Source organism: Ricinus communis, chromosome 2, assembly GCF_019578655.1.
Source record: "Ricinus communis isolate WT05 ecotype wild-type chromosome 2, ASM1957865v1, whole genome shotgun sequence".
In the NCBI taxonomy this organism is placed as follows: domain Eukaryota; kingdom Viridiplantae; phylum Streptophyta; class Magnoliopsida; order Malpighiales; family Euphorbiaceae; genus Ricinus; species Ricinus communis.
In genome coordinates this window covers 4,161,361-4,187,730 of record NC_063257.1, presented here as the reverse complement: position 1 = coordinate 4,187,730, position 26,370 = coordinate 4,161,361, and the positions used below count along the sequence as shown (strand labels likewise).

At 33.7% G+C, this 26,370-nt stretch overlaps 4 protein-coding genes and 1 long non-coding RNA gene across 7 annotated transcripts; all 5 read right to left on the bottom strand.

Annotated features, from left to right (window-relative positions):
• Positions 1–1,521: 1,521 nt before the first annotated feature.
• On the bottom strand, positions 1,522–8,006 carry LOC8265259 (kinesin-like protein KIN-7N). 2 transcript variants are annotated; one of them, XM_015717120.3, is made up of 18 exons: positions 7,380–8,006; positions 7,200–7,289; positions 7,000–7,118; positions 6,790–6,903; positions 6,460–6,541; positions 6,292–6,359; positions 6,125–6,202; positions 5,857–5,999; positions 5,614–5,716; positions 5,410–5,490; positions 5,010–5,078; positions 4,869–4,928; positions 4,612–4,764; positions 4,128–4,421; positions 3,780–3,866; positions 3,169–3,327; positions 2,809–3,075; positions 1,522–2,231 (listed from the first exon to the last, which is right to left on the bottom strand). In XM_015717120.3, exons 1-18 carry the CDS (start codon positions 7,525–7,527, stop codon positions 1,794–1,796), a joined length of 2,553 nt encoding a protein of 850 aa, XP_015572606.1. In that variant the 5' UTR covers positions 7,528–8,006; the 3' UTR covers positions 1,522–1,793. The 2 variants fall into 2 exon arrangements, with proteins under 2 accessions (XP_015572606.1, XP_048226471.1); XM_048370514.1 differs by lacking the exons at positions 7,200–7,289; positions 7,380–8,006 and having other exon boundaries at positions 6,790–6,917.
• Positions 8,007–11,260: 3,254 nt separating this feature from the next.
• Positions 11,261–12,545, bottom strand: LOC8265260 (basic leucine zipper 4). The gene has a single exon (XM_002510012.4). The coding sequence runs from the start codon at positions 12,276–12,278 to the stop codon at positions 11,793–11,795; it is 486 nt and encodes a 161-aa protein (XP_002510058.1). The 5' UTR covers positions 12,279–12,545; the 3' UTR covers positions 11,261–11,792.
• A 3,355-nt stretch (positions 12,546–15,900) lies between these two features.
• Positions 15,901–20,960, bottom strand: LOC8265261. Of its 2 annotated transcripts, none has more exons than XM_015721578.3 (12): positions 20,609–20,952; positions 20,247–20,433; positions 20,085–20,159; positions 19,530–19,633; positions 19,378–19,438; positions 18,527–18,586; positions 18,364–18,438; positions 17,887–18,039; positions 17,716–17,770; positions 17,249–17,371; positions 16,585–16,814; positions 15,901–16,219 (listed from the first exon to the last, which is right to left on the bottom strand). In XM_015721578.3, the coding sequence occupies exons 1-12, from the start codon at positions 20,638–20,640 to the stop codon at positions 16,196–16,198; spliced, it is 1,179 nt and encodes a 392-aa protein (XP_015577064.2). In that variant the 5' UTR covers positions 20,641–20,952; the 3' UTR covers positions 15,901–16,195. The 2 variants fall into 2 exon arrangements, 1 of the variants encoding a protein (XP_015577064.2); XR_007214810.1 differs by lacking the exon at positions 15,901–16,219 and adding an exon at positions 17,016–17,098 and having other exon boundaries at positions 16,676–16,814; positions 20,609–20,960.
• A 1,175-nt stretch (positions 20,961–22,135) lies between these two features.
• LOC107261169 lies at positions 22,136–23,916 on the bottom strand. The gene is made up of 2 exons (XM_015718508.3): positions 23,378–23,916; positions 22,136–22,542 (listed from the first exon to the last, which is right to left on the bottom strand). Exons 1-2 carry the CDS (start codon positions 23,682–23,684, stop codon positions 22,520–22,522), a joined length of 330 nt encoding a protein of 109 aa, XP_015573994.1. The 5' UTR covers positions 23,685–23,916; the 3' UTR covers positions 22,136–22,519.
• Positions 23,917–24,931: 1,015 nt separating this feature from the next.
• On the bottom strand, positions 24,932–26,019 carry LOC125369356. The gene is made up of 3 exons (XR_007214903.1): positions 25,826–26,019; positions 25,600–25,704; positions 24,932–25,035 (listed from the first exon to the last, which is right to left on the bottom strand). It is a non-coding gene; the product is annotated as an uncharacterized LOC125369356 (long non-coding RNA).
• Between the last annotated feature and the right edge of the window lie 351 nt (positions 26,020–26,370).

The window sequence follows — 26,370 nt, the reverse complement described above, 5'->3', positions numbered from 1 at the left end:
ATGCTTATCTATCTCTACATTATATATTATAAATTGAGAATATTGGGCTACCTAATTCGTTTATGGAAATTGCACTCCTTTTACAATTTTAAAATAACAATTTATTCTTTGTACAAAGCATAATCATTCCAGTTAGAATATTCATTACAATTATAAATTCGTATATCAGAAAAATCCTTGTGGTTGCCGATGATATATATATATATCTTTTTCTAATTTTTTAACCAATGGAAAGCATTTTATGTGAAATTTCTTTAAGGCATTGGATTATATTATTAAGACAAGAGTAGCTTTTTCTTTAAAAAATAAAAAAAAGAGACAAGATGCAGCAGAATTCCCATTTTTATGTTCACCTTTAATGCCAGACATTCTTTTTCTTTTTCTTACTTTAGAGATATTTAAAGGAAGTGTACATTTTTGTTTTGCTTTTAAAAGTTTTTAAAAGACAACGTTCATCATAGATCATAATTCAGATTCTACATTTTAGGGTCTTTAGAGATATTACACTTCAGATGTTCATCATTCTTTTAGGTCATGTTAAATTATTATTATCATCTTATTTTTACTAATCCAACACTAATCTCCAATAAAGAACAACATAAGGGTAAGTAGTGATAGTGAGAGCAAGATCAGCAGCTAGAAAAGGGACTGTTGGTTGAACTGGAAGAGAGAGGAAATGTGTTGGAGGGTGGCAGAGCTCCAAATAAAAGTGGGTTGAGATTATCCTCAAGTAATTGGTGTCACACTTTATCACCTCTTATTCATTCCTGTGGGATCCATAGCATAACCCACCAAAATGGCCGTAAAAGAGCTGTACATGGGATATATCATGGGCCATTCTTATCAGTCACCATCCACTCCAAAACCCATTAATCAGATAAATTTTAAATTTCTCATTCTCCATTTTGTTTCACATTTTAATTAATTATTTTTTATGCTCATATATATATATATATAAAATTCTGACTTGGCAGGCAACCATTGAAAAGCATATAAACTATCTACGAGACAAAAATAAATGAAAAGGCAGATAAGCTTTCATTTGGGCTACTAGACGGAATGAAATGAAACAAATTTGAGTTTTCACGGGTTTTAAATGGGAAACCAAGACAGAGTATAATAGGGGATTCTTGTAATTTCCGTTATTAAAGAGTAAAAGGAACACGGGTGCAAGCGCAACCTTGTCCGGGAAGGCACACGTGCGCTAGAACAGGTAAAAGGTGCCTGAAAAAATCCATCATCACCATTGGATCCGGAATGATGTTTTTACTGCCATTGAAGTTTCGGCCTTTTGAGTTGAGCGACAAATTTTAGGAACTACAATCATGGCCACTTAATGAGCGCATGCACCACTAAACTTGGAGTAATAAATCCTACGTGGACCACAATTTTTTCACTCCGCCATTTGAATTTGAAAGTAAGTCTATAAGCAGAAATCCCTGAAAAATTTTCTGGCAGAGAAAGCTTTTTAAGAGATTATAACTAATGTTCAAACTCTGTGAAAAGATGGCCGCGACAGTGTGGATTCAAACTGCTACATGGCATAATAAGATATCTAGAATACATAGCAGCAACAGCATTACAAAGATTGCGTGATCTGCATAATAAAAAATAACATCCAAATCCCTGTGCTACTGGAAAAAAAAAAAAGTCTTGTTCTAGGCTTAGTCCTAAAGCTTCCAACAAAGTTGGAAACAAGATAACCAGCGGATGTGAGAATTACATTCAATAGATATTCAGGTAAATAAATGACAAAGAATATGCGAAACACATGAAACAAGGGAAAGTAGTCTTCAACACCCAAGAGGTTTGGATACTGAAACTGGATGTAGAGCTCTCAATTTCTCAATTTTGGACTTAAATTCACTTCGGAAGGACATAAATGATCTCTGCCGAATAGCAAAGGCAGTACTGAATTGTTTAATCTCCTCTCCAAGATCTTTCCTTCTCTGCTCTGCAGTGTTCAGATCTTTCAGAAGATCTTCCTTTTGGGCAGTAACCAGTGTGAGCTTTTGGGATGATTCTGAGACTCTATCCAGCAAGGAATCTCTTTCTTCTTTCAAAAGCTCAAACTTTCTTTCCAAGCTAGTATATTTTTCTTTAGAATCCTCCAGAAGCTGGTTATTCAAAGTCAACTGCTTCTCCAAATCATGGTATTTTTCCTTGATACTGTCAAGTTCATAGTTTAGCTTCTCCTTTGCATAAGCAGTTTCCCCTCCCAGAGTGGAGTCCTTCATCACATTTAAAAGCTAAATCTTAACAAGGAGAGAGCCTAAATACTTTATGTTTGAGCTAGAATATGTTTTCTTTTATTCTCCAAGTACAAATACTTGCTGATCTCTAAGACACAAAGGTACGGAAATTTTTTTGCTTCAGATACGACTAATTCTTCAAGAAATTGAAAAGCGAGCACAGACTAAAAGCAGAGTCCAACGATAAGTGAGCGTATAAGCAGCCTATGTAATTCCTCTCACAATAGAAAAAGATTTGTTGATCGCATTCAAATTGAGAACATGAGAATTTTCAGCAAAATTATGGTCCAGAGGCTAATTTCTACAAGCAAATTCTTGACTATATTTTCGTTTTAAGAAATAAGAATTACCTAGGAAATTAAACACAAAAGTTCAAGAGACTTTTTCGTATAATTTGATTATTCACTAGCTACATAATAATATAGACAAGAGTATAGTAAAACAGTTTAAATCATCAAAGTCCTAAAAAGGGAAAAACAGCATATCCAAACATCAAGGTGAAAAATAAGATCATGATTGATAAATGAAATCTTGATAATTGTGACCAGGCAGCTACCTTATAGTCGCATCTGCATGTTGTGTTCTTTGCTTCTTCGTTCTGAATGGCTAGTTTCTCTGCTGCTACCATCGATTCAATTGTGCCTTTTAACCTCTCAGAATGTACTTTGCACTGCTCTTGGACTAGAAAATCATTTGGGAAACATTTATGATCGTCCTTTGCCATTAAGAAATAAGATTCCAAATTTGAGAAAAGGCTAATGCCAAATTCGCTAGTGCTAGAAAGCAATTTTGCAGTGCAAGATTCCCCATCAGGTACAAAACTCTGTTTAAACAGCGAAAACAGCAAGCAAACCTCACCGATTCTGATTTTGCAAAATGTGAACTGAAAGAGGTATATAATATATATAAGCTTCACCTGCAGTGTTAGAAAAATATCCTTGTAAACGTCTTTGCAACTGGTCAGAGATTTGCAGAGTGTTTGGGGAACTTCTTTAACTGCCAAAGCTTCTTGTTTCAATTTTGATATCTCCTCCATCAATTGGTTATTTAATGATAGTTGTTCTGAGTGCTTCTTCTGTAAATAAATGCACCCAGCACATGAAAAGACAGGAAGAATGCGGTAATGCGATGAATCTCAAAGAAATTGAATGGCTTGAATATAAGAACGAAGTCTCTACTTTCAGTTTCTGAAGACCGAGTTTTACATATTGAAATGGGAAGTAGAGAAAATTTGCGTGCAAAAGCAGCATCTGTATACCGAACTGAGTCTAAAACGAAATCTTGCTAAATATTTCATGTAAAGATAAGAATAGAAACTATGTTAGTCCACATTTTGGAAATGGACAAACGAACTTACAAGGTTTAAGACTATATAAAACAGTGAATCTAACTATCTAATACTGGGATGTGTAACTGTAGTTTAATATTTAGAGTCACAAAGGGATTTAGGTAGCTGAAGTCTTCAAGCTTAGAGTTTACTTACTGGAGGAAAAAATTGAAAAACGTGATGCGACATTATATACTAACCTGAAGTTCATTCTTTTCTTCAGTAATGAGTTCTACTTGCCTTTTAAGATTCCCAACTTCATTCCTGCAGTTATCACTTGGGGTTCCCTGAGAAATTTATAAAGTAAAATAAGCGCATGTATCAATTACCAGAAGTTTCCTTAACCTTAACCAAATCATATATACTGTACTTCCAGAACAAATATGAATGAAGTATCCTTTTTATTGGCGATTATCAAAATAATAGAAAATAATGCACCATTTATTTCGGAATGCAAAAGAAGTAGATATCTATAAGAAAGTGATAAAATGCGATGATAAAGCTTGTACAAGTTGAGTGCAAAAGAAACTTAAGGGTACAAAACTCACAGGAGATATATCACTTGATGGGAAGGATTGAACTTTTCTCGAAGGAGTCATTTGAATTGAATCAAGGTCAGCTATGTAACCTTTGTTCATTTTCATCCATGTATCTTCATCAGCTACATTGCTAAGAGTATCGGGAAGAGGACTAAAATCAGGAAGCCCCGAGTAATTGGAACGATTAGCAACAAAGGCATTTGGAACTGCCTTAAAACGGGGGGTTCTAAAAATATCTCCTGGACTTCTGCTATTGCTGTCATTCGATTCTTCCCTGCCACTTTGTCTCCCTGAATTCTTTCCCTACCAATGGTAACGTAAAAGAAGGTTTAGATGTCCCAAAATGCTATTGGAATAAATCAGGTAATGATCTCTTTAACAATTCCAAGCAGTTAGAACAATATTAAGATGCGATTACAGAGCATCTAACAGGAAAAGAATAAAAGGAATTTTCATCAGTACTCAAAAGTAGTAAGGTTTAGAATTGTCATACCGGACCAGCATCCTTATCACACTCTGGAAAGGTGACACAATTGCTGAGATTATCAATTTTCATCTGCTGCTCCCTGATGCATTGATCGCGCTCCTTGTGTGATTTCCTCTCCTCCTCCAGCTGCATTTCAAGCTTCTCCCTTTCTAGTTCATACTGGAAATAAATAGATTGAAGAGAAAAATGTATGAAACCAATCCAATGTAAGAATTCATAAAACTCATCATCATTTTCGACATCAGATCGAAGGAAGAATCTACCTTCAGCATGTCGTTTCTCAATTTTAATATCTCTTGCTCTAGTACTTCAGCCCGAGATCCCTAGATAAGAGTTTGACAACTTGAAAATTTTGTTTGAGCCATATCATATATTAAAATTTAAACACATGACATCATTATCACCTGCAGTTTTTTGCGTAGCTCTTCTATCTCTAACTTCTGCCGCTTCAGTAAGGCTGCATCCGTCAATATCTGTATCACAGACGAAACCTTGATTAGTAGCGTTCTCCAATTTAAATGGAAGGAGCTAAGGAATTAAATATAAAGAAATCATTGACTGACAAGGTGCTAGTCTTTCCTGACCAGCACCAAGCACGCATGTCCCTATTCTAGCACTTCCCTCGGTAGCATTTTGCTTAAAATATAAAACCTGAAATCCATCATTTTTATCACTTCGGTTTCACAATCTAAATTTTGTCCAGCACATACTCAAAAATCAATTTGACAAAGTAAAATTAAAATTTTATAGCTGCTAATTAACGTGTTGAAGTGGTTAATCATTCATATAAAGCAACAGGCACACCTCATTCACTTGGGCACAATTGGTAATGCGCTTGGCTCGGCTAGCAAACTGGAGAGTCCCTTTTGTTTCCTCAATGTGAACCTACAGTATTAAAACAGAATTTGCATAAAAAAAATGTTTCACCCAGAAGGCTCAACTGGACAGTTTTAAAGATCACGGGGGAGAACAATTAATATATCGATAGAACATGAAATAATAAGCTACCTCTTCTGGGGCTATTGTACATATAATTGAAGTTTTGGCGTTACCGCCAAGAGCAGGTTGAAGTATGCGAGTCAGCTTGCTATCACGATAAGGAATATGCGCCCTGCATTAGTAATGTGACAATTTAAAACATAGTTCTGTCCATGAGGAAAATGCCTCAGAATCTATAATTTAATAAATTAAGACATAGTTATGTTATCAATCTATCAGATTAAGAGAAAAAACTGTAAAATAAACAATTACCTCTGCTTTGAACCATCACTTAATTTGTTAATCACGTTACCAAGAGCCATCAAGCTCTTGTTAATGTGCTTTCCTTCTTTCAAACGTACTCCTCCAGCTCCAGTCTTAGCAATCCTTTCTGAACCAGCTAAATCTACCAAGTTCTACTTTCCAATAGAAACAATCAACATAAGTTTTAATAGTCAGAAGGAAATAACTGTATTATCGTTAAAATCGCAACAGATTTACTAAAAGTCTATTAAATAGAAACTTGAAAGAAAATGCACACCAAGACAGAGACTCGAATAGCATCACGGCTTGCATAATCAGTAGAAGAGTTGGTTTCCTTCCCTTTGCTCTCAATAACCTGGCATATAGGACATAAAGTATCATATGCATCGCAAACAATGGTGTATATTGGAGCTTAATTCCAACAATGGATAAAAAAAGCGTTACCATTCTGAATATTGTGTGAGACCTACTGCTCCGAGCATTCATGTTTGTCTCCCCGAAATGCCTATTAACTAAATACAGGTTTTAAAATACATGTAAGCACATTATCATTATATTAAAGGACAAATAGGAGAAACTAGAGAGTTAGAATTCAAAGATGCAATTTTAAACCTTCTCCTGATGCCATGAGATTTAGGACTTGCTCAGCATTATTCACAATTTCCTCCCTGAGTCCTGCAACAAATATACCACGCTGGAATACAAGAAACATTAAACACTTTGTTCAGAAAGTCTAAAAAAATGCAAGAATTCAAATCAATTGAATTCTATTTGGTTAACTCTCATGTTTGGAAATCCCATTTAAGTTACTAGAATTCACTTCCAACTAAAAAAGAAAACGATATTTGAAGAATTGAATTCTAACACATGATTCCAAACATAGCCTATTAACATTATAAAACAAATAATGGAAGAGTGCAAAAGTTTCTATCAAAATCCAACCTCCAAACTTTCATGAATTTGCAATTTCTGATTCTCCACAGCAAAAAGATCATTAATCTCTTCATTATATATCTCCATATAAGAAACCCTTATCAGAAACTCTCTGTTACACGTCTGCTCCAACAATACTAAAACGTCAACCAAAAAAGAAAATCACAATAGCAATAAACACTTCAACAACCAAAAGCAGTTAAAAGAAGAAAAAACTACCATCTCTATTTTGTTAAAAATATCTTTAACAGCACGATGAATAATTCCAGGATCATTTTCAGAACCATTCATAGTGAAAGTCTTTCCACTACTTGTCTGTCCATAAGCAAATGCAGTTCCTATAAAAGAAAAAAGCATTTCAATTACTTCACATCCAAAAACGGTCTTAAAAATTTTCGAAAGGTGAAAAAAGAACATACCATTAAAACCATCAACAGCAGCATGGATAATATCTTTAGTAAGAAGCTCGTAAATTTTGGCATTTGTACAACTTTCATCAAACACGTGGTCTGTTAACGATAGCAATTAACATCGAGTAAAGCTAATTTGATTGAAGAAAAAGGTTCCAAAGAACTGTAAACAGAGTAGAAAAGAAATACCAAAAGCGTAAGAGACGCCAGAGATAGGAGTGGAGTCAGATTTGCGAAGAGAGATGTGACTATGTTCAACTTTCCAGTATGTTCCATTTGTGATCTCTGATGATGCTGCTGCTGGTCTTACTCTTACCGCTACACAGATCTTCTCCATTTCTTCTTCTTCTGTATGAATAGTTTTTGGGGGATTTTGAAATTTTGTTCGATTTGAATGCAACTGGCTGCTTTCATGGGCGGGATCACTGTTTGATTTTCAAAATGCTATTCAATTATTCGTAATTAATGGCCCATATAAGCTTATTGGGCCGATGTACATATGGGCTATCAAATATTCATCTCGGGCACTTCTTCAGTACTTTTTAGGTAGTGTTTGCACAAGGTGGGTCTCTTTTCTGAATCAGTTTTGATTTCCAATCCCAATTCTTTTCTTTTATAAAAAAGGGTTTTTCTTTATTTTTATTTTCTTTTGTCAATTTATCATAAATATGGCTTTACAGATTAATGAAGGTGGTGCGAGTAAAATCTTTTGAATGGTTCAATTGACATATTTATAGTCAAAAAGACAATTCTCTATAACCCTTTCAGCATCTTTTTCTTAAAGAAAAATGATTTAATTAGTACACTTAATAATAACCATTCAATGGAAATCTCACCCTCTAATTCTAATTAGGAAACCGGAATGAACTTACAGACGAAGAAAACAGCAGTTCCTACTGCAAAAAGGAACCAACCGCTCGTTAACATGCATATTACCCATTCTCAGTATTATTCTACAGTAGATTCAAATTCTTAAGCTTGATCCCATCTTTTCATTGCTTTTTCCTTTCTTTTTCTGTGTCGTTTGGTTAGTCAATCAAATTCAGGATTCCTTCTTCTTTCTTTAAAAATAATTTCTCATCTGTCTTTTGGTGATTTGATGGGGACTACAAATCCTAATTATCCAAATCCATTTCCTGCACCTGGAAGAAGAAAGGGCCCATCTCTCTTTTCAGATTCTTCCGTATACAAACTCCATTTCTCTGCACTATTTCTTGTGCATGCATACGTATATATTATATAACCTAAGATTCAAATTTAAACATGCTATCATTATTATTATTATTTTATTTTTCAATGATTGAAATTCTACCAAACCCGTATCCTTTTTTCTTTCAATGTATGCTTGTTAAAATGATAAATTATTTGCTTAATTAGTCAACATTATATAATTAACATTTCAATTCTTCCTAACACGTACTTGCATGTATCTATATCTTTCGGCTACCATATTTTAATGTCAATATACTTTCTATATATGCTTAAATTTACAGGTTACGTGAGCTAATTTACAGTTCAGATTTGTAAATACATTTTAGCAATAAAGTATTTGTTTATTTGTAGTTCGGTAAAATGTTATTATTTCTTTAAACATAAATATTTTAGTCTATTAAACTTTTTATCATTATTAAGAAAATTCTAGTTTTCATAGATGAAAATCAATATAAAAAATAATGACAATCTAAAATAGAATAATAGAAAAAATAATAATATATCAATAAAATAGATTAGGGATGATGGGCCTACAAAACATTTTCTTCCCAATTTTGAAGTAAGAATATGCGAAAAATAAATGAAAAGATAGATATATACTGAAACTTTTCCAAAAGAAAATGATAAAGGATAATATTTTTCACATGGGTCATAAAATTCACTTTCTTTTCTCATATTTTTCCTTCTTTCCTTTCCAGACAATAATATCTTTTTCTCTTTCGCTTCTTTTTTCTTTTCCCTCTCATGCCACTATTTTTCTTTCAAACAAATTAAGGATTAGCTTCATCACTTCATGCACTGCATATGATTCTTAACTTTATTGCCTAATAAGCAAAAGAATTTGATTCATTTTCAAAACACAGCTAATTTTTAAATATGAATATGAATGTCGTGATCAATTTTTTTTCCAAAAGTGTCATATAAAGTGCTTAACGCAATGGCAAAATCAAATTAATAGCAATATTTTTTTCTTTATTTTTCTCACTTTCCTGTTTCATGTTAGGCTTTTCTACTGCTACTGAAATTGAAATACAAGGGTCTCAATTTTTTTAACAATATATATATATAATTATAATAATATATGCGTGTAAAGTCAGAAGAAAAAAAAATGAAGGAATAAAATCAGATGGCAAAGTAAGAGATTGCCACCCACTTGTGTTAAAAACCCATCCTTGTAAATTTAGACAATTAGGTTATCTTTTCCGTTTCCTTTGAATTTGTGGCCTAGATTAGTGTCACTTGTTAGTTATATTACATACGGTAATGATGAATGAAACAAGTTCATCCTTGGTGGGTATGGAATCTGAAACTCCAAGTTTCCCGAACATGTGGAACTGCTACTTGTGTTGTATCGTGAATGGAGGCATATCCATTTCCCAATTACCAGCGGGAGAAGGGCCAACATGTTCTGTTGGTCCAAGTAAATCATAAGAATTTCTAATCTTTATCTTCAATAATCTTTTTATCTGTCGAATTTTCTGTCTACTTTTATTGAGAGAGAAGTCTGATATTGATGGGAGATGAAAATACATATTTAAAAACTTATATATGTGAGACCTAGAAAATTATTTAAAAAGATGAAAAAGAAAAGAAAAGAAAGAAAAGTGAGGATGATGGAGATACACCTTTCTAACTAAAACACGTTTTCTCACAGCTTTTTACTCTAGATTTTTCCCATTATATATATATATATATATATATATATATTTTTGTAAACTTTTCTTACTATATTAACGCAAAGGTTAGAATCTTCTTTATATATATACCAAATTAAAAATGAAAAATGAAAAGAGCCTTTTTTTTTTTTTTTTTTGCAGTGAAATGGCAATCTGTGGCTTTAAAAATTCATTGATATGTAACTGTTCATTTCATAGAGTTAGTTATTAGTTTCAGATTTTGCTGTTTTGTCCATATTAATAGACATTGTAACAGGATAATGGATTATATTGATAAACACAATTGCGCAACCACTTTATTCTATTGGAAATTATCGCAATATATAGTTGAGATCTTTTAGAAAAAATTTACATAATACATCTGCAAATGAAATTTGTCTTTGGAATGAATTATAATTAAAAATTAAAAAAGAAAACATGAAAGAAGAAGATAAAATAAAATCTTAAATTTGAAAAAAAAAATTATGATCTTATGAAATATATTAATTTTGCTGATGTATAATTCATTTGAAATTTTTATTTATTTTATTAAGATTTTAATTTAATATACTCAATTTTACAAATTTAATTATAAATTTCTTGTATAAACAAATAGATTTTGGATTTATAAATAAATATCATAAAATTTTATGAAACTTTTTCTGATAAGATATATTGCAATTGTAATTCTGAAATATAAGTAGTTCGTAAAATTATTGGAGAGTGATGAATTCACTTTAGAAGAGTTCATTTCTAGGCCTTAATCTTTAAAATTAAATTTAGTATATAATAATATGATAAATCCTAGAAGGCAAATGGGTAATTTTGTTTTTTTTTTTTTTAAAAAAAAAAAAAGAAGAGCAGAGAGCTCGTTTGGAACAAAGTGGTTGTGGAAAAAAAAGTAAGTTCTTTATGAAAAAGTAATATATAGTAGTAATACTCATGTCACACCAACTTTGTTTTTATAGAGATAATCAATCTTTTAGGTGGAATGGAACTTATATTAATTTGTGGGTCCAAATAATCAAGTTAATAGTGCTACTCAATTAATGCACCAAAACCCATAATTCTGCATGTGTTATTTCACTTCTTTCTTCTGTGAGTCAGGCGCCTTAATGCGGTAGTCTGTACATAAAAGTTTTATATATAAATAGAGACACTAAGAGATAGAGCGAGAGAAAACACAAAGACAAAAGCGTGAACTCATCAATAATCCTCCAAAAGAAGGGTACTGTTTATATATATAGTTATAGTTATATAATATAATGCCTGAGCAAGCTTACAAATGTTAGCTCTACAGCTCTCTACTACATCCATCGCTGATCATTGGACCTATTTCACCTCTTATCACTAAGCCAAGTTTTACGTTTAGCTATAACAAGAAAGGACTTGAAAGAAAACAAAGAGAGAGAGAGAGAGAGAGAGAGACATCCTGCGCTATTTTTTTTTTCTCAAAAGGAAGAGTCCCAGACAAGACCATAAGCGCTAGCAGAAACTTCAAATCTTTACATGGCGTAGCAACGTGGGTTTTGTCGAAAAACCAGAAAAAGAAATTAAAAAGAAGACTTTCAATCCCCAAAAGAAAAAAATAAAAAAGAGAAAAAAAGAGGGGAGAGGGGAAGACTTTCACGAGCAGCCAAACTGTAATCCACTGGCCTGCCTATTTCTAGAGAGTGCTCTAATATTATTGTGTAATTATTAGAGCTTTATTGGGTCTAAATTTTTAATATTTAGGTCAAATTAAGGTTGACGTTGATGATGATAATAATGATGCGCGTTGCATGGCTTGCATGGTAACTAAAACATGGCACAGATCCGAAAGTCTGGTTTGAAGAGATAAATATTCGGTTGTTAACCGGTCATTTTCTCTCCATAATACTCGACAATGTTCTAGAACTGAACCCAACTGGCTCTTCAGATCCCGGTTCTGGAATTCTAACTGGTTCAACCGTACCGTAAGGTCCTCTAAATGCCTCTTCTTTCTCCAGCGGGACCGTCGGGCTGATTCCCGGTTTGATACCATTCGCCTTCTCTTTCTCTCATCAACGCAGTGAACCACCCGATTTGAGTTTGAGATCGAGTTCGACTCCTCTAAACTGGAGCTTGGACTATCTGTAGTAGGCGACTCGAGTACAGATAAGATTTGCTGAATGTCACTTGCTGTGAGCCCGGCTTCAAAAACCGGTTTCTCAAACTGGACAGCTTCTTCAGAAAAGAACATAGTGGACCGGCTCTTTCTTCTTTAATTCTTGCAAAGTAAACCGGAGGGAGGAAAGGAGGAGAAAAGGGAAGAATGAAGTGTTAGGGATAGGTATTTATGGAGAAGGGGAGATGACAGTTGGGTCCCATATTAACAAAAGATTTTGGAAAAGTAGGGGCATTTTTGTCCAAAAAAAGTGTACATTTATTTTGTTGTGCTAAGCTTTCTGTGTCAGTGGGCGTTTATTTTATTTTATTTTTTCTTCTGGTAAGAAAAATGGTGGGTCATGGTGGCGATGAAGGAGGATCAAGTTAGCTTAATCACGAAGAATCAAACAAAAACAGATAAACTACAAATTATAGCATTTAATAAATAAAGAAAAAAGGTGTTAATACTGAAGAAAGAACAGAACTTTATAGCACAAGCCATATGGGATACGGAGGTATGGCCTAATAACTTATGGTTTGTCGGTGGTCTGTGCGTGAATTTTATGATTCTTTTATTAAATAACTAAGTTTTTCGGCTGCTAATTTACTAGTCAATATCATTTAGCAAGTCCTTCCAGTAGTAATATTGTAAGAGATAAGAAATGGAATCGTGAAAGAGGATAAAATGATCTTCAGCACTTAGATTTTCTGCCACCTAATTAACTCCAGAGAATTACATATTATTCGGAATTTCATGCCAAATTGTTATATATGTTATATTATTTTAAAAATTTACGATAGATTATTATGATATTTTTAAAAATAGATAAAGTATTAGAATTTTCAATAGTCTTAGAAAATAAAAACTGAATTGAATTAAGTTTGCTGATGAATTCTGACCAGGGAAATTCATTTTATTGATATGGAAATGATGAAATCCTTGTGCTTAGCAGTGTCTCCCGTTTGCAAAGCTTCAACCTCATTTTGGATTTGCCCTTAGCATTTGCGACCACAAATGGTCATTACATATTTGCCTTTTCCTCCACATGCAATCTGTATTGCTGCTTACTTCTAAAATAGCTCTGTAATTCCAAGCACTTAAGGCATCATATCATATTCTTTGGGCAATTAACACAATTACCAAAAAACTTATATAGAAACCCGTAGTCCCAATCCATCTGTAAAACCATCATGAAACAAAATTCTAATACAAAAACTTGGAAGTAGAACAAGCCAAGTGCTAAAATGTGATTAAGATTTCCCTATTCTCCAACTTCAGTGAAGGCAACCCCTCCAAATTTTCTTTGATTTGCCTCAGAGTTCCTATTAAATTTCTTTTATGTTAACTTGCTTTCAGTCCCTCTCTCCCTCTGTATATATTAATGGTTAAAGAAAGAGGTACCAATAGAAATGTAAAGATTTTGAGGGATGACCTCATGATCAGAAGGGATAGAGTAAAGGGTTTGAGTATATACAAAAAAGGAAACTAACATCAAAGCTAAGGCACTCAACACCAACTGCTTTACTAAAAGGAAGTTGCATCAATTCCATACATGGCCCCATTATTAATAAAAGAAATACACACCAAAAACATAATCTTTAGCAAGTAATATAGAGTATTGTCAGGTTATGAATGCAGAAATATCGACATTTCTCTTTCGCTTTTGCTCTCTTCATGAATTTGCTAGTACGTGGTAATATTTTCCATCATAGCAAGCAGATTGTTTTGCTTTCAAAGTAGACAATGCAGTTCCTAAACAACATGGCATGCACAGTCCAATAATCCGAGTTTTTTAAGTAGACAGAAACTTGTTGTATATGGTTGGGAATATTCCTGGGGCAGTTTAATTGTTAGTGTTATTGGTAGTTTTGTAGTTGGAAGTTAGTGTTGGCTGTTGCAACTTAATTTAGCAAAGATTTAAAAAGCAAGTATTAGTGGAGGCTAACATGCACACGTTTTATAGGTCAGGAACTAAAGCGAATCTAAGCATCTCTGTGGCCTGTGTCGTCTGCTGAATACTTTGTGGTTCAATTCCCTAGTAGCCTTCATGTGCTGCTGCTTCTATATTTTAAATGAGTCCACCAGATACCTTCTTTACAAATGATTTTTCTTTTTCTTTTCAGTTGCTTTCCATATGCTAAGCAACTGCGGTGTTCCCATAACACGTAGCATCAATAATGTTGAACTTGATAGTCGAATTCAAGACAATATTATGATAGGAAATCCTTAAAGAGAATTAGCGTGCAGGAGACTTGCTATTTCATCCAAGTCCATATGATTTAATTCCCCTGTCGAGAAGGTTCAGTTCAGATTGCATGATGGGTCCTTAGGCTGAGTTTTGCCCATCTGTCATATAGTTATTCATTCTTGTCATTCCATATGTTGGTGAACGTCGTGCAATCGGAATATATAAAATAATAAATAAATAAAATTCCTCATGAAATTATTATGCACCAGACAAATCATTTCTATTAAAGAAATATTTAATTGCATGGTTTTATCATGAAAAAAGTATTACATTATAAAGTCCTATGCTGAATAGCTCCTAATTTAGAAAAGTATGAACATTTTAAAAAGGGATGAAATATCCATATGGGATACTTCTTTTATATAAATGCATGTGGAATATATGTTTAAATTTAAGATTTTAGAATCAGTCTAAAAGAGCAGTTTAACTCTCTAAATTTAAGGACAATTTGTCAATTACCTTTATGTTTGTAATCCTTTAGTCATAACTGAATTCTTGATATATAATGTCTTAGTCTTTTAAAATTAAGAATAAAAAATATGTGAATATCATATCGTATGCAAGATTTTTTAAGAATTATTCCACAGCAGGCAATACATTCTCTACGCTTGGTATATTCGAAGGAAATGGACTGCATAGTGACTGCTTAAAATGGAAAATGAACAACCAAACCAACCAACTTCAGGGGAATGGCTACCCTCGCCTAAGTTCAAGGAAAGCACTCGCTGAAGTCTTCCTTTGGTATTCTTTTTTTTTTTTTTTTTTTCTACGTGTTATTTTTTTAATTGATCTTTTATTTTTTTCTTTTTCTTTTTCAAAAAGGCAAAGCAAAGTCATTCAATTGAAGGGAAACACTTTGTGGTAGGCTAGAGCACCAAAGTTATAAAAAGCAACTAGAGGGTCCCCCTCCAATCTGCCAATAAGAAGAGAAACCTTGAAAGCCACAAAGCAAAGTAAATTCAAAAGAAGTTTGGGAAGGCAAGAAAAAGTATGATGTAGGATAATCTAGAAGAATCATTAGCCAGCCTCTAATAAATTAAGTATTTAGTTCTAGTGATGCATGGTTAACCATCCATGCCGGTAGAACTGCTAAAGTACTCAATCCCTCAAATGGAGAGGTTTCAGCCTCCAAATTCCCCAGGTAAAGACACCCCCATAAACCAAGAGATCAAACAGGAATGCTATAAGTAATAAACTAACAGAACTAGCAGGGAAAAGTAAAGCTTTGCATTTGTCAGTAATAAATTTCTATGTCGCAAAACCTTCAATGCAGTTCACGTTATTTAACACAGCGGCATGTTTCATCTAAACCTTAATGCTAAGGTTCGGAAAGCATCTATACCTTTTGTGCGCTTCGGACATTCAAAGTGCATAGCCACAACATACCAACAAGCTAAGCAATGCATTACGAGTCTTATCTAGCCAATGATAAAGCTCTAAGTCTACATCCAACAAATGGAGGGAAAGGAAGATAAATGTGCCTACAACCTGGCACCAATGAACTATTATTATATTCACGGATTTTGTTATGGATAATATACAATATTTTTCCCAAAGAGCTCTGAAAGACTCGAAGCAATACCGAAAAAGCAGATATAGAGTGTGTGAGAGAGAAATTTCATGTACAGTTTTGTTTACATGTCAACACCTGCAAAGGCTTAACCTTCATATGACTTTCCAATAATAATATCGTTTCTTCCACACTTTCTTTGCAGGTAAGACCCATCTGTGTTGCAGTTTTGAACGATAGATGAGAAGAGGTTCACAAATTCACTGGAGGACTTCCCTGAATTGGCAAATAGGGGAAAAAAACAAAAAATAAAAAATAAAAAAAATTAGCACACTTCTCCAGATGTAAGGAAATGATCAAAATCATGTCGAAAAGTAATTGCTGGCCGGCCTTCAATTTATGACATCCTCAACAAGCAGATTCAAAAAAATTGATACCATAATTACAATATTTGTGTCTCTATTATGCACATTCATATGCAGACACAGGAGAAAGAACAAGAAGAGGCTGGTTAGCTGCTAGAGCCACAGACAATATGCAAACAGTACCCTGCAACCTAATAATATATACACTACAGAATGCTATTACAAAATAATGAGCCTCTTTTTCATTCCTTAAAAATTGTGAAACAGCAAACTTACTTTAAACAGAAGATCATATGCAATATGTTCCCACGGCAATGATACAGCCATCAAGCAGCATTTAAGAGGCACCATTTCCTCATCAGAGCTTGTGGAGGCAGCAGCAGCTGCATAGGCATGCTTTGCTGCCACAGATGCAACAGATGCAGCTTTTCGAACAATTGAGCCAATCCCAAATCCTCTCTTTGATGTAACTGGTGAAAAGGGGCCAAAATCCTGCTGGCTTTGATCTGATAAATTAAATCCTATATTTAGCATACGCATATAACATATTCCCTCATATCCATTTTTCAATTAGGTAATCTACCAATGAATACAAGAAGAGGGTGAAGTGGCCACAAATAAAACTCAATTGTTCGCTTTTCTGCAGAAAGCAAAGCATTCGCATTTTATTCCAAACTCGTAGCAGTAAATGTTATCTGTTCTCTTACATGAAATCAAATCTCATAAACCCCTGGATTATCATCATTATACTCCGGGACTGCCCAATGTTATGTTGTCGTTTAATAACATACTGAACAACAATGAAATGTAGGGTTAGGTCAATTTCAGTGCCTGTGAACAGATAATATTACCATTGCATTGATATTATAACTTCCCCTAAACCCCCTACAAAGAAACAGAAGATGAAAAAGAGAGGTTAAAAAGAGAACTTCACTCCTACCTGCAACCCCAGAAACAGCAACTTCAACCTCCCCTCGTCCTCCGGGACCCTTCATGTATAGCTTATCAGTTTTGCCAGGGGAATGGCCTAATGAAAGGAGACTTCCAAATCGAGATTTTCCAGCTGCAAGATGAAGTATGCGCATAATGAACTTTATTGCAAGATGCAATGAAATAATGAAAGCAACAACATTCTCCATGCTAGATAGTGAATTCACTTCAGAAGGACAACTGTAAGATCAAAATTTAACAAGTCAATAAAATACTGGAGATAGAACTGATAATTAGGTCTACTTCAGTAAGTGGAAAGAACCTTGAGAAGATAAGAAGCTGTAAAATTATAAACAAACAATTATTAACCATCAACTACACCATTAAACTGGGAAAAGTGGTGAGCACGAGGAACATGCTAATAACAAAATATGAACATGCTTAACGCATAGCATTGTATAAAATTTAAAGACATACCATCATATGCTTCTCGAACCATTTGATAGCTTACAAACCCAGAGAAAAGAGTGAGCTGCAATCGAAACTACCGTAATTTTAAGACATGTAGAAGCTGATTTTCCAAGTACCAGTTATAACTGTGTATCCAACACTACCAAATCTGACATGAGAATTCAAGCCGAGCCAAACCTTAGAATTCTTTGTCTTTCCAGAACTAGTATCAACCTCCACAGGGGAAACACTATTGGAACTGCTATCAGGTGACTCTCTTTCACAAGGAAATGCTGCGCCACCATGTGCATTGAGAAGTACACAATAGCAATGATCTTTTTCTGTTAGGACCTGCATGGCAGGTAAAAGAATTGAAAGAATTCTAACAGTACATAGAACTGAAAAAAGTGAGTGGAGCAGTATTATATAGAGTGAGAATAAATAACAAGTGAGATACACAATTTTACACATAAACAATTTTCTATTTTAGATACTGGTAGCAAGTTCAATAGCGAAAAGAATAACACAGCATAGATTGGCCAAACCTGAATTGTAAACATAGCTAATAGCAGTCACCTATGATTCGCTGCTTTTGTATATATATATATATATATGTACACAGTGAAACTTGTAAGACAAATTATTACAAGGCTTCTGTGAAAACTTGTCACATACCACTGCATCAAAAGTGGAGTCGAAATCATCAACAGCAAAACATATATCTGGATATGCAGGAGTTGTCTCTACTTCCTAAATAATACAACAGTATCAGGTAAAAGTTTCAGATAAAGAATCAACTGACAGAGAAAACATTTTTCCCCAGAATGACTGAACTTGCCTTTTTTGAGTCTAAGTGAAAATTTACACGACTTGCTGATGCATAAACTGTCTTCACAACCTGCCGAGAAACCAAAGAAAACATTAATTTTACCATTGACAGATATATCTAAGCAGTTGCAACTTTTCACAAAACTGAACCAATTAGTTGCCACACAATCTAAATGTTTGTGATGCAAATAGCTGAGATAGCCTCATGATAATGAGAAGATTAATAGGTCATGGAGATCACCCATCATTCCTAGCCCATCTGAGCCCCAACCAATTCAGAATAAGTCATGTAAGGAAAAACAAGCACTGAACTTTACAAGATAAGGACAACAAGCTTCTCAAAGCAAATTCCCAATCATTCCATCAAAGATGTAACACCTGAAATCAATAAGGAAAACCTCTTCCACATGAATGAAGTTCAAAGAAGAACTTAAGATCTATGCCAAACTCATGCCCCTTCACTAAAAAAGAAGATTGGCATCTGTGATTGTACATGGTGGGATATTGCTTTAACTCAAATGCAGCAAGAACCTGCAAAGTGAAATGTTGTCTTTTCGGGGGGTTTTGATAACTTTGAGAATTTAATTTGGGATAATAAGATTGACTTTTGTTGGCTGGATAGTAGCATGAATTCATGGAAGTAGTTACAGATTTTTCCTTTTCTCTGAAAAGTGAAGACAATGAAATCATACAAAATTAGCAGTTCAATTAACAAAGGAAACACAAAAATAAGACCCTTTTATTGTTAACAGGAAAATAATACACATGCTCTTCAGAACATGCCAATATCTATTTAGACCAAAATTCTGAAGTTTATTGGTATTTAAACTTGTTTCCTTTGTAATCAAATGCTGCAACTACCTTGTATATGGGAGACAATCGTGTATTTGGCCCAGCTTGATGATTACGAAGGGCCTGATGACTGGAAAAGGGTACTAATATAAGTTAAAAGCAGAAAGTTCTATGAATGTGAAGGACAAAAACATGATGTCATAAGGGGAAAAAGTAACTACCTGCAAATTGCTACTGTTACTGAGAATGAAGTATGTGCAATTAAATTCAAGTAAAATGAGCGCCTCCAATCCACCTCTGAATTGTCACTGATCAAACTCTCCAACTGATTGAAAACAGCAAAGATGTTATGCAAGTGCCATTATAATTTATTTTTCTCACTAAAAGGTGTTCATAATAGCAAAGTATTTAAGCAGAAAAAAGAGTGACAGTAAACAATAGCCTATGTCATGGACAAATTATAGCCAAATTTTCTTTCACTGCATACCAAACACTCCTCTGAACCCCTAATTTTTGGTGCATGTCAAACACTCCTCCGAACCCCTACTTTTTCCAAATTAAATGAGATACTAAGGAATCTGGTATTTGCATAAGCACCGCTGCTCATAAAAAGCTAACATGATGATGCATAACAGTAGCATGTTGTGAATATAAACATTTGATGTTGTAGGCTTTTACTCAGTCTCATTTCTAGTACTGGCGAAAAATCAACGAGTAAAAAAATAAACAAAGTGAACCCAATTTGGGGCACCACATAGAATTTCTTTTTCTTTTACCTTAGGTGCCCACCTGCGTACAAAGTAAGGAGAAACACCCTGCATATTATCATTAAAACCATATCCTTCCGTGCCCTACAAACAACAGTTTAATTGTTATATTAGTTTGCAAATACACTATCAAAATGCAATAACAGTGACAACAGGCACAGCACAGCGCACCATTTTTTTGACAAAAAAAACGAGATCATCATCCTGCCTTCCTCTTGATTCCCTACCACGGATAAAATATAAATCCAACATATCATACCAAAAATGCCCATCCATTTCTACATCTGTAGCATCATCCACCTCAGTACTTTTGCCTAATAAAGTCGAGTGCTTCTTTACCATACTCAACAATTCATACCTACAACCACAAAATATCATTCCAAAAGGAATGGTCAAACACACAGACACTTTCAAGTTCAAATTTGAACATCAAATTCAATTAACAAGATTTCACTTGAATTGCATGGGAAATGCAAATTACACTTATATACTAAATCCTAATTTAAAAAAAAAAAAAAAGTGTCTCCACATACCTGGAAGGAGTATCTTCTCCATCACCTAGCATTTCTGTTTGTTAAACTTGAAAGAGAAATTATAATCCTAAAGAAAATAAAGCTTCTAACGAATTAATATCTTTAATAGAAAAATAATAAATTGGTATTAGTTGGCGGTTACTGATATACTAAACCCTAGTTTTTTTTTTTTTTGTTTGTTTTGAAGTTCTGGGAAAATAGGAGAAGAAAAAAAAAAAGACGTTTCGATGAAACTGGCGCGAGCGTCTGTTGATCTGATTGATTCCTTTTTGCGTTCGCTTACTGAACAGAACGGTGATGACTCCAATGTGAGACTCATAGCTCAGAGATATTATCAACTGGAATTCACTGCAGTAGAAGAAAATGTAAACTCGCAGTCGATCGAAAACACGTGTCGAAGTGAGGGTGCTGTATGTGATTTGTGCGGCTGGTATTTGGTTGGCTGTGGGGTCCCGCGATACCGTTGATGTAAAAATAATGAGGGAACAGGGATTGGGTAGAGATGAGCTGGCATTGTCACGTAAAGTGTGCCATATCTGTGGGACGGACAGGTGGACTGTTAAGCCACGTGGCTTTTGTTGTAGCTTTTTTGTTTTTTAGACTTTCGGCTTTGGGTCATTGAGTTCAAAGCTGATGGTGCGTTTCTGAATCACGATCAATCGGGCTGGCCACTTGGGTCTTGGGCTTTCAAGTTATTGCTAGTAAATTTCGTTCATGACTCTAATATCTATTATTTTACATAAGTTTTCAGTATTGATTTTAACCACATCTACTGGTGATCTTATATTTTCATTCCAAGCCTGTATTCTCCTATAAATACTTATCATGTGATTTAAAAAAAAAATTCACATAAAGGGGGTGTCGAATCAAAATCACAGTATTAGAAGAAAACCTTTTTTTTTTTTTTCTTTTTGTAAGGAAAACTATCAGAATCTTAACAAGTTTTAGCACTCTTTTATGTCTAACTGAATTTCTTGTGTTTATAGTAGTTTCACCACTACTGATGATGGCTGAACCCGTGTGTTAGTCTAGCTGAATTGCTAATCATGTGATAATAATAATAATAATAATAATAATCTGGTGGAACCCTTATCTCCAGTTGTTTTTCTTTGCTAAAAAATGTATCTGTTCTTCACTTTCTGTTTCTCGATAATAAGAAAGATCTGCATGCCCAGTTTATTTTAGAAAATATGAGAACAAGCTTTATGGGTATGAAGACACTAATCTTTTTACGAGTATTACATTGTTTTTGGCTCTATTTATTCTTTGTTAGCAAAACGAAGGAAAAGGGTATAATAATAGAAAGAGCGAGAGGCTAGTAACAAATAAATAGAAATTGAGATCTCAAATCCGAAATCTTAATTTTCGATCTAAATACCTGGCCAGGTATAGTTAGCTACATTATGTGCGACCGTAAGGCATAAAGGATAGGGCTACACATTCAACTTGAAGTGGACATGTACATGAATCTATGTGTATTTTGCATCGACATGATCATTACAGATGACTGTTATTATGGGCCTGAGATTTCAATTCTTTTTGTCCAAATATTAGGACAAAACGACAGTAATCCTATAATTCTCAAATTAGCTTATTTACAAAATACTGCTGCTCATTTGTCTATCTCAAGACTATAAAACAACTTCAAGAATACACAAAAGAAATCACAGTTAAAAACACAATCAATTCTATTAGCACATCACCCTCTATGATCGAGTTTCGGAATCAATCGAGTGGAGGGATGTGGGCAAATGATCAAATCTTTTTCTGATTTAAAAAAAAGAAAAAAAAGAATTTGTTTCCCAGCTTAACTAATTAACCATTCTATTATTAATTAATTTTTTTGTCCGTTTTTGTTTTTCCTCCCTCTGGTCTTATTTAGTCCACCAATCGCATCAGTCTTTGGATTCCTTAGCAGCGTGGATTGTCATTGTCTGAAGAAGAAAAAGATAAAACAAAAGTAAAAGAAAGTTGAAAAGAGAAAAACGACATTATCATAGCCAAACTGCAATATCATTCAAATTTCATAGACATAAAAAATCTTTTCGAATACTTAAAGCAACTTTTACCACATTACTTTAGTTACAATTTGTTTGATTTTTGTAAGGGTAATAAATCAGGCGTCATAAGGGTAAAATGCACACCGTTCTGAAGAAAAAAACAAGAAAAAGGTAGAAAGGAAATGGAAGTCATTCTATAATAACTCAAATTAATAATTACTAAGATTGTATTTACTTAGAAATTAATCAAGCACCTAAAATAATGCGTAAGTGTATTATTGGAACGTCCTTAACATTTATGATGAGATTGGATGTGAAGTTGAAATGCCTGTACATGACATTGATTGATTGATAATAAACCAAGAACAGAACTAGCTTCTAAGAAACTACAATCTAAAGATCAAAGGAGCCAATTTTACCAATTCGATCAACCAAAATTAAAGAGAAAACGAGAAGGAACGGAAGTAATAGAACTTCATTAATATGAACATAAAGCTTAAATCACTTATTGAGTTGCTTTAATTTCACTTGATCATATGCAGAAGATACTCAAACTCATCAAACATACAACTTTTCTTTTCTTTACTAACCCAATTTCTTCCCCTTTCCTGTTTTCTGATCTCCAACCTCTTCCAAAATTAAACATAATTAAAGAACAAACCTCGCAAACGATCCCAAAACCCCACAATTCATTAACTTAACCAAATGCATATTTTTCTTTTTGGTTACTAATACTCATCAAAAGTTGCACTTTGCTTCTTGCCTTTACCTGCAGCTGTTCTTTTCCTGCTAGAGGTGGCACCATCAGTAATATGCCTAATGTTTCCATCGTTGAGAATCAGAGGTGCATCATTAGCTTCATCGCAATCGTCTTCCGTTGCTATACGAATGCAAGAACACCTCTCTAATGATGCGAAGAATGCACTCGCTACGCCATTTATGAACCACATAGCCACCCCATCAAGCTTTCCGCACCCTGGCGAGCCATGGCTGGATGAGCTTCGGATCCTGCCCTCGTCGGAATTTGATCGGAAATTGAAGAATCCAGTGCAATTTGTGGAGGTGGTGGCAGCCATGAATTGGAAGATCCAAGCTGTACGTAGTAGCCAAAAAAGAGAGAGGCAGAGAGAAAGAGAGAAGCTCTGAGCTTTGTTTTTAAGGTCTAAAGGGACATGTATTAAGGTTGTTGTTCACTAATTATTACCTGTATTGCGGTGACTTGTGAACCTATAAAGTGCTCATTATAAATATGGCGTTTCAATATGATTCCTATTAATGCCTCTGGTGAACTGCTCCAATTTTACAATGAGGTTTTTTCTTTTTAGTATACGTAGAAAATTCTCGAAAGAAAACAGGTTATTAGGGTTCAAATCCTTGACTTTTCTTTATATTTTCCCCCTTTTTTTTTAATGTAAAAATCATATTTATACTAACAGAAATTAGAATATTAACTGACTTTAGATTGAAAAGCTTTAGTTTGAAATTTAGATATTTGTCATAGTAATAAAAAAGAAGTTAAGTTATTCTCTTACTTAATCTGACAGAAAAATTGATGTCATTAACTTTACACTTGTATACTGAAAACTCTAATTACAAACTTAGCCTTCAAAATATCAACAGATGGACAATCATTGAGATTTATGACTTGTTTGGTTAAAATTTTAGAATCAAAAGATTTGGAAACGAAATAAAGATTTCAAAATGGAAATAGAACGATAACTTCAGTTTAGTTATTTGTTTTGACTTGTTTTTATGGGATTGATAATTTTAGTTTGTAAGAGGATGGAAGAAAGACTGAGAAAATAAGTGATTCTCATTGATAAATGAATTCAATTCCGATTCTAAAATTTATTTCACAACTTAATATTAATAATGAAAATGATCTGTTTTCATTTTAATTATCTCCCAATTTTTCATAAACCAAACACCTGTTAGAGTGAAATTAATATAATGTGACCCACAAGCACCTATCCAAAGCCAATATTCATGGAACGGGAGTGACCCAGCTAGGCCTGCACTCGAGGTTGGGGTTGCTACCTTATCAATTTTTAGATTGCCAAAAATTGATAATATCTTCTGGCCACGGGACTATATATAGATTACTTATTAATTGCATAATATTTTCTGGATTATTAGAGTGTGGTTTTGCAGGTAATGCAATTCAGGAATGATTTGATTGTTGAATAACAAAACTATTCAGAGCTTAAGAAATTATAATTAATTATATTTCTTTTTATTGCAGAATAAACAAATCAACAATATTTGTGTTATATAGATTATTCCAAAACAAAATAAAATCAATTCCAGAAACCTCTATGTGGACCTCTGTTTGAGGATTTGAATATATAATAATAATAAGGCAATATGAAGTTGTTGCAACATAAAATTTAATTTGGAAAGGGTCATTCTCCCAAATCTAAGCTTTATCTGATACACAGCATAAAAAAAGTATAATTAGGTATAATGAAAAGGTAGAAACGTAAAATAATGGGGATAATCAATGCACAGGAAAATAGAAGAAAAATAAAGAAGGACAAGACTGCAAAAATATAATTAAAGAAGAAATAAAGATAATGATGAGACCCAAAACCATTTGAGAGTGCAAATCATCATTTGTTGCCCACTCGGGTGACCCCATTCCTTACCCATCTAACAAACCCTAGCAGCTCTACAATGAAAATATATTCATTTTTCTTTACTACTGCTGCTGTTTGCTTACTATTTTAATGCCACGTCAAATCATTTGGTACGTACGCGTGCATTCAAAAGGGTCATTTTATTTTTTGTTTTGTTTTCTTTTTAATTAATTCCTTGCTAAATTTATGGCTTATGCAAAACAAACTTTTGGAATTCAGATTCATATTTAAGTATAATAGATCTAAAAATCTGATCCAATATTCATTCCGAATCTGACTTGTCTAAATTTAAATTGTTATTAAAAAATTAACTCGAAACCTGACGCGGGAGAGACATGTAAGATTGAAAACAAACCATATCTGACCAATTTCTTCTTGAAAATCTTGTTTGTCTGATTGCCCGTCAGCCGCTTTAGTGAACCTTCTTCCTTGGTGGCAGTCAACACAATCTGCTGATGATCTTTGTCAAAAAATAAAAGAAAATTTGGAATTAGGATAGGAATCAAAGGGGATATATGGGCCAATATCAGAAGTGAAAGCATATATGTATACGGGCTTCCATTGCCTGGACAGAGTGAGACCTTTAATTAATTTCCTGGTCACCGTGTAGCTCGTGCCCTGTCGCTGAAGTCACAGTGATAGGAAACCTCTAAAGAGTCCTCCATTTCATCTCATGTGCTACTAGAGTAGGTACATAAGAGGGGGTACTTCCACTTTCTATTGAAACTAGAAGGAAATTGGTTTTTGAGGTTCCTTTAGTTTTTAAAGTAGTGGGAGTCGCTTTGCCTTCTGAGGCATATATGCAATGACATTCAGTATCTTCTTGACTAGCTAACATCCTTGTAAGAAACTTCAAGAATCGAATCCAACACTTGCTCATCAGCTTTTTAAAGAGTCTTACATTGATGCACGGGGCAGTATTTATCCCCACACATGTAACAAGCCCCATGACTCTTCTTAATTAAAGTGAGGACTATTTTAGTGTTAAAAATATATTAGTTTATTAATATGAAATTTATTTAAAATTTTTATTTATTTTATTAAAATTTAATTTAGTTATAATAAATTTCACACAAATTTAATTATTTAAAATTTTAAATTATTTTTCAAAGTATATAAATTTTAA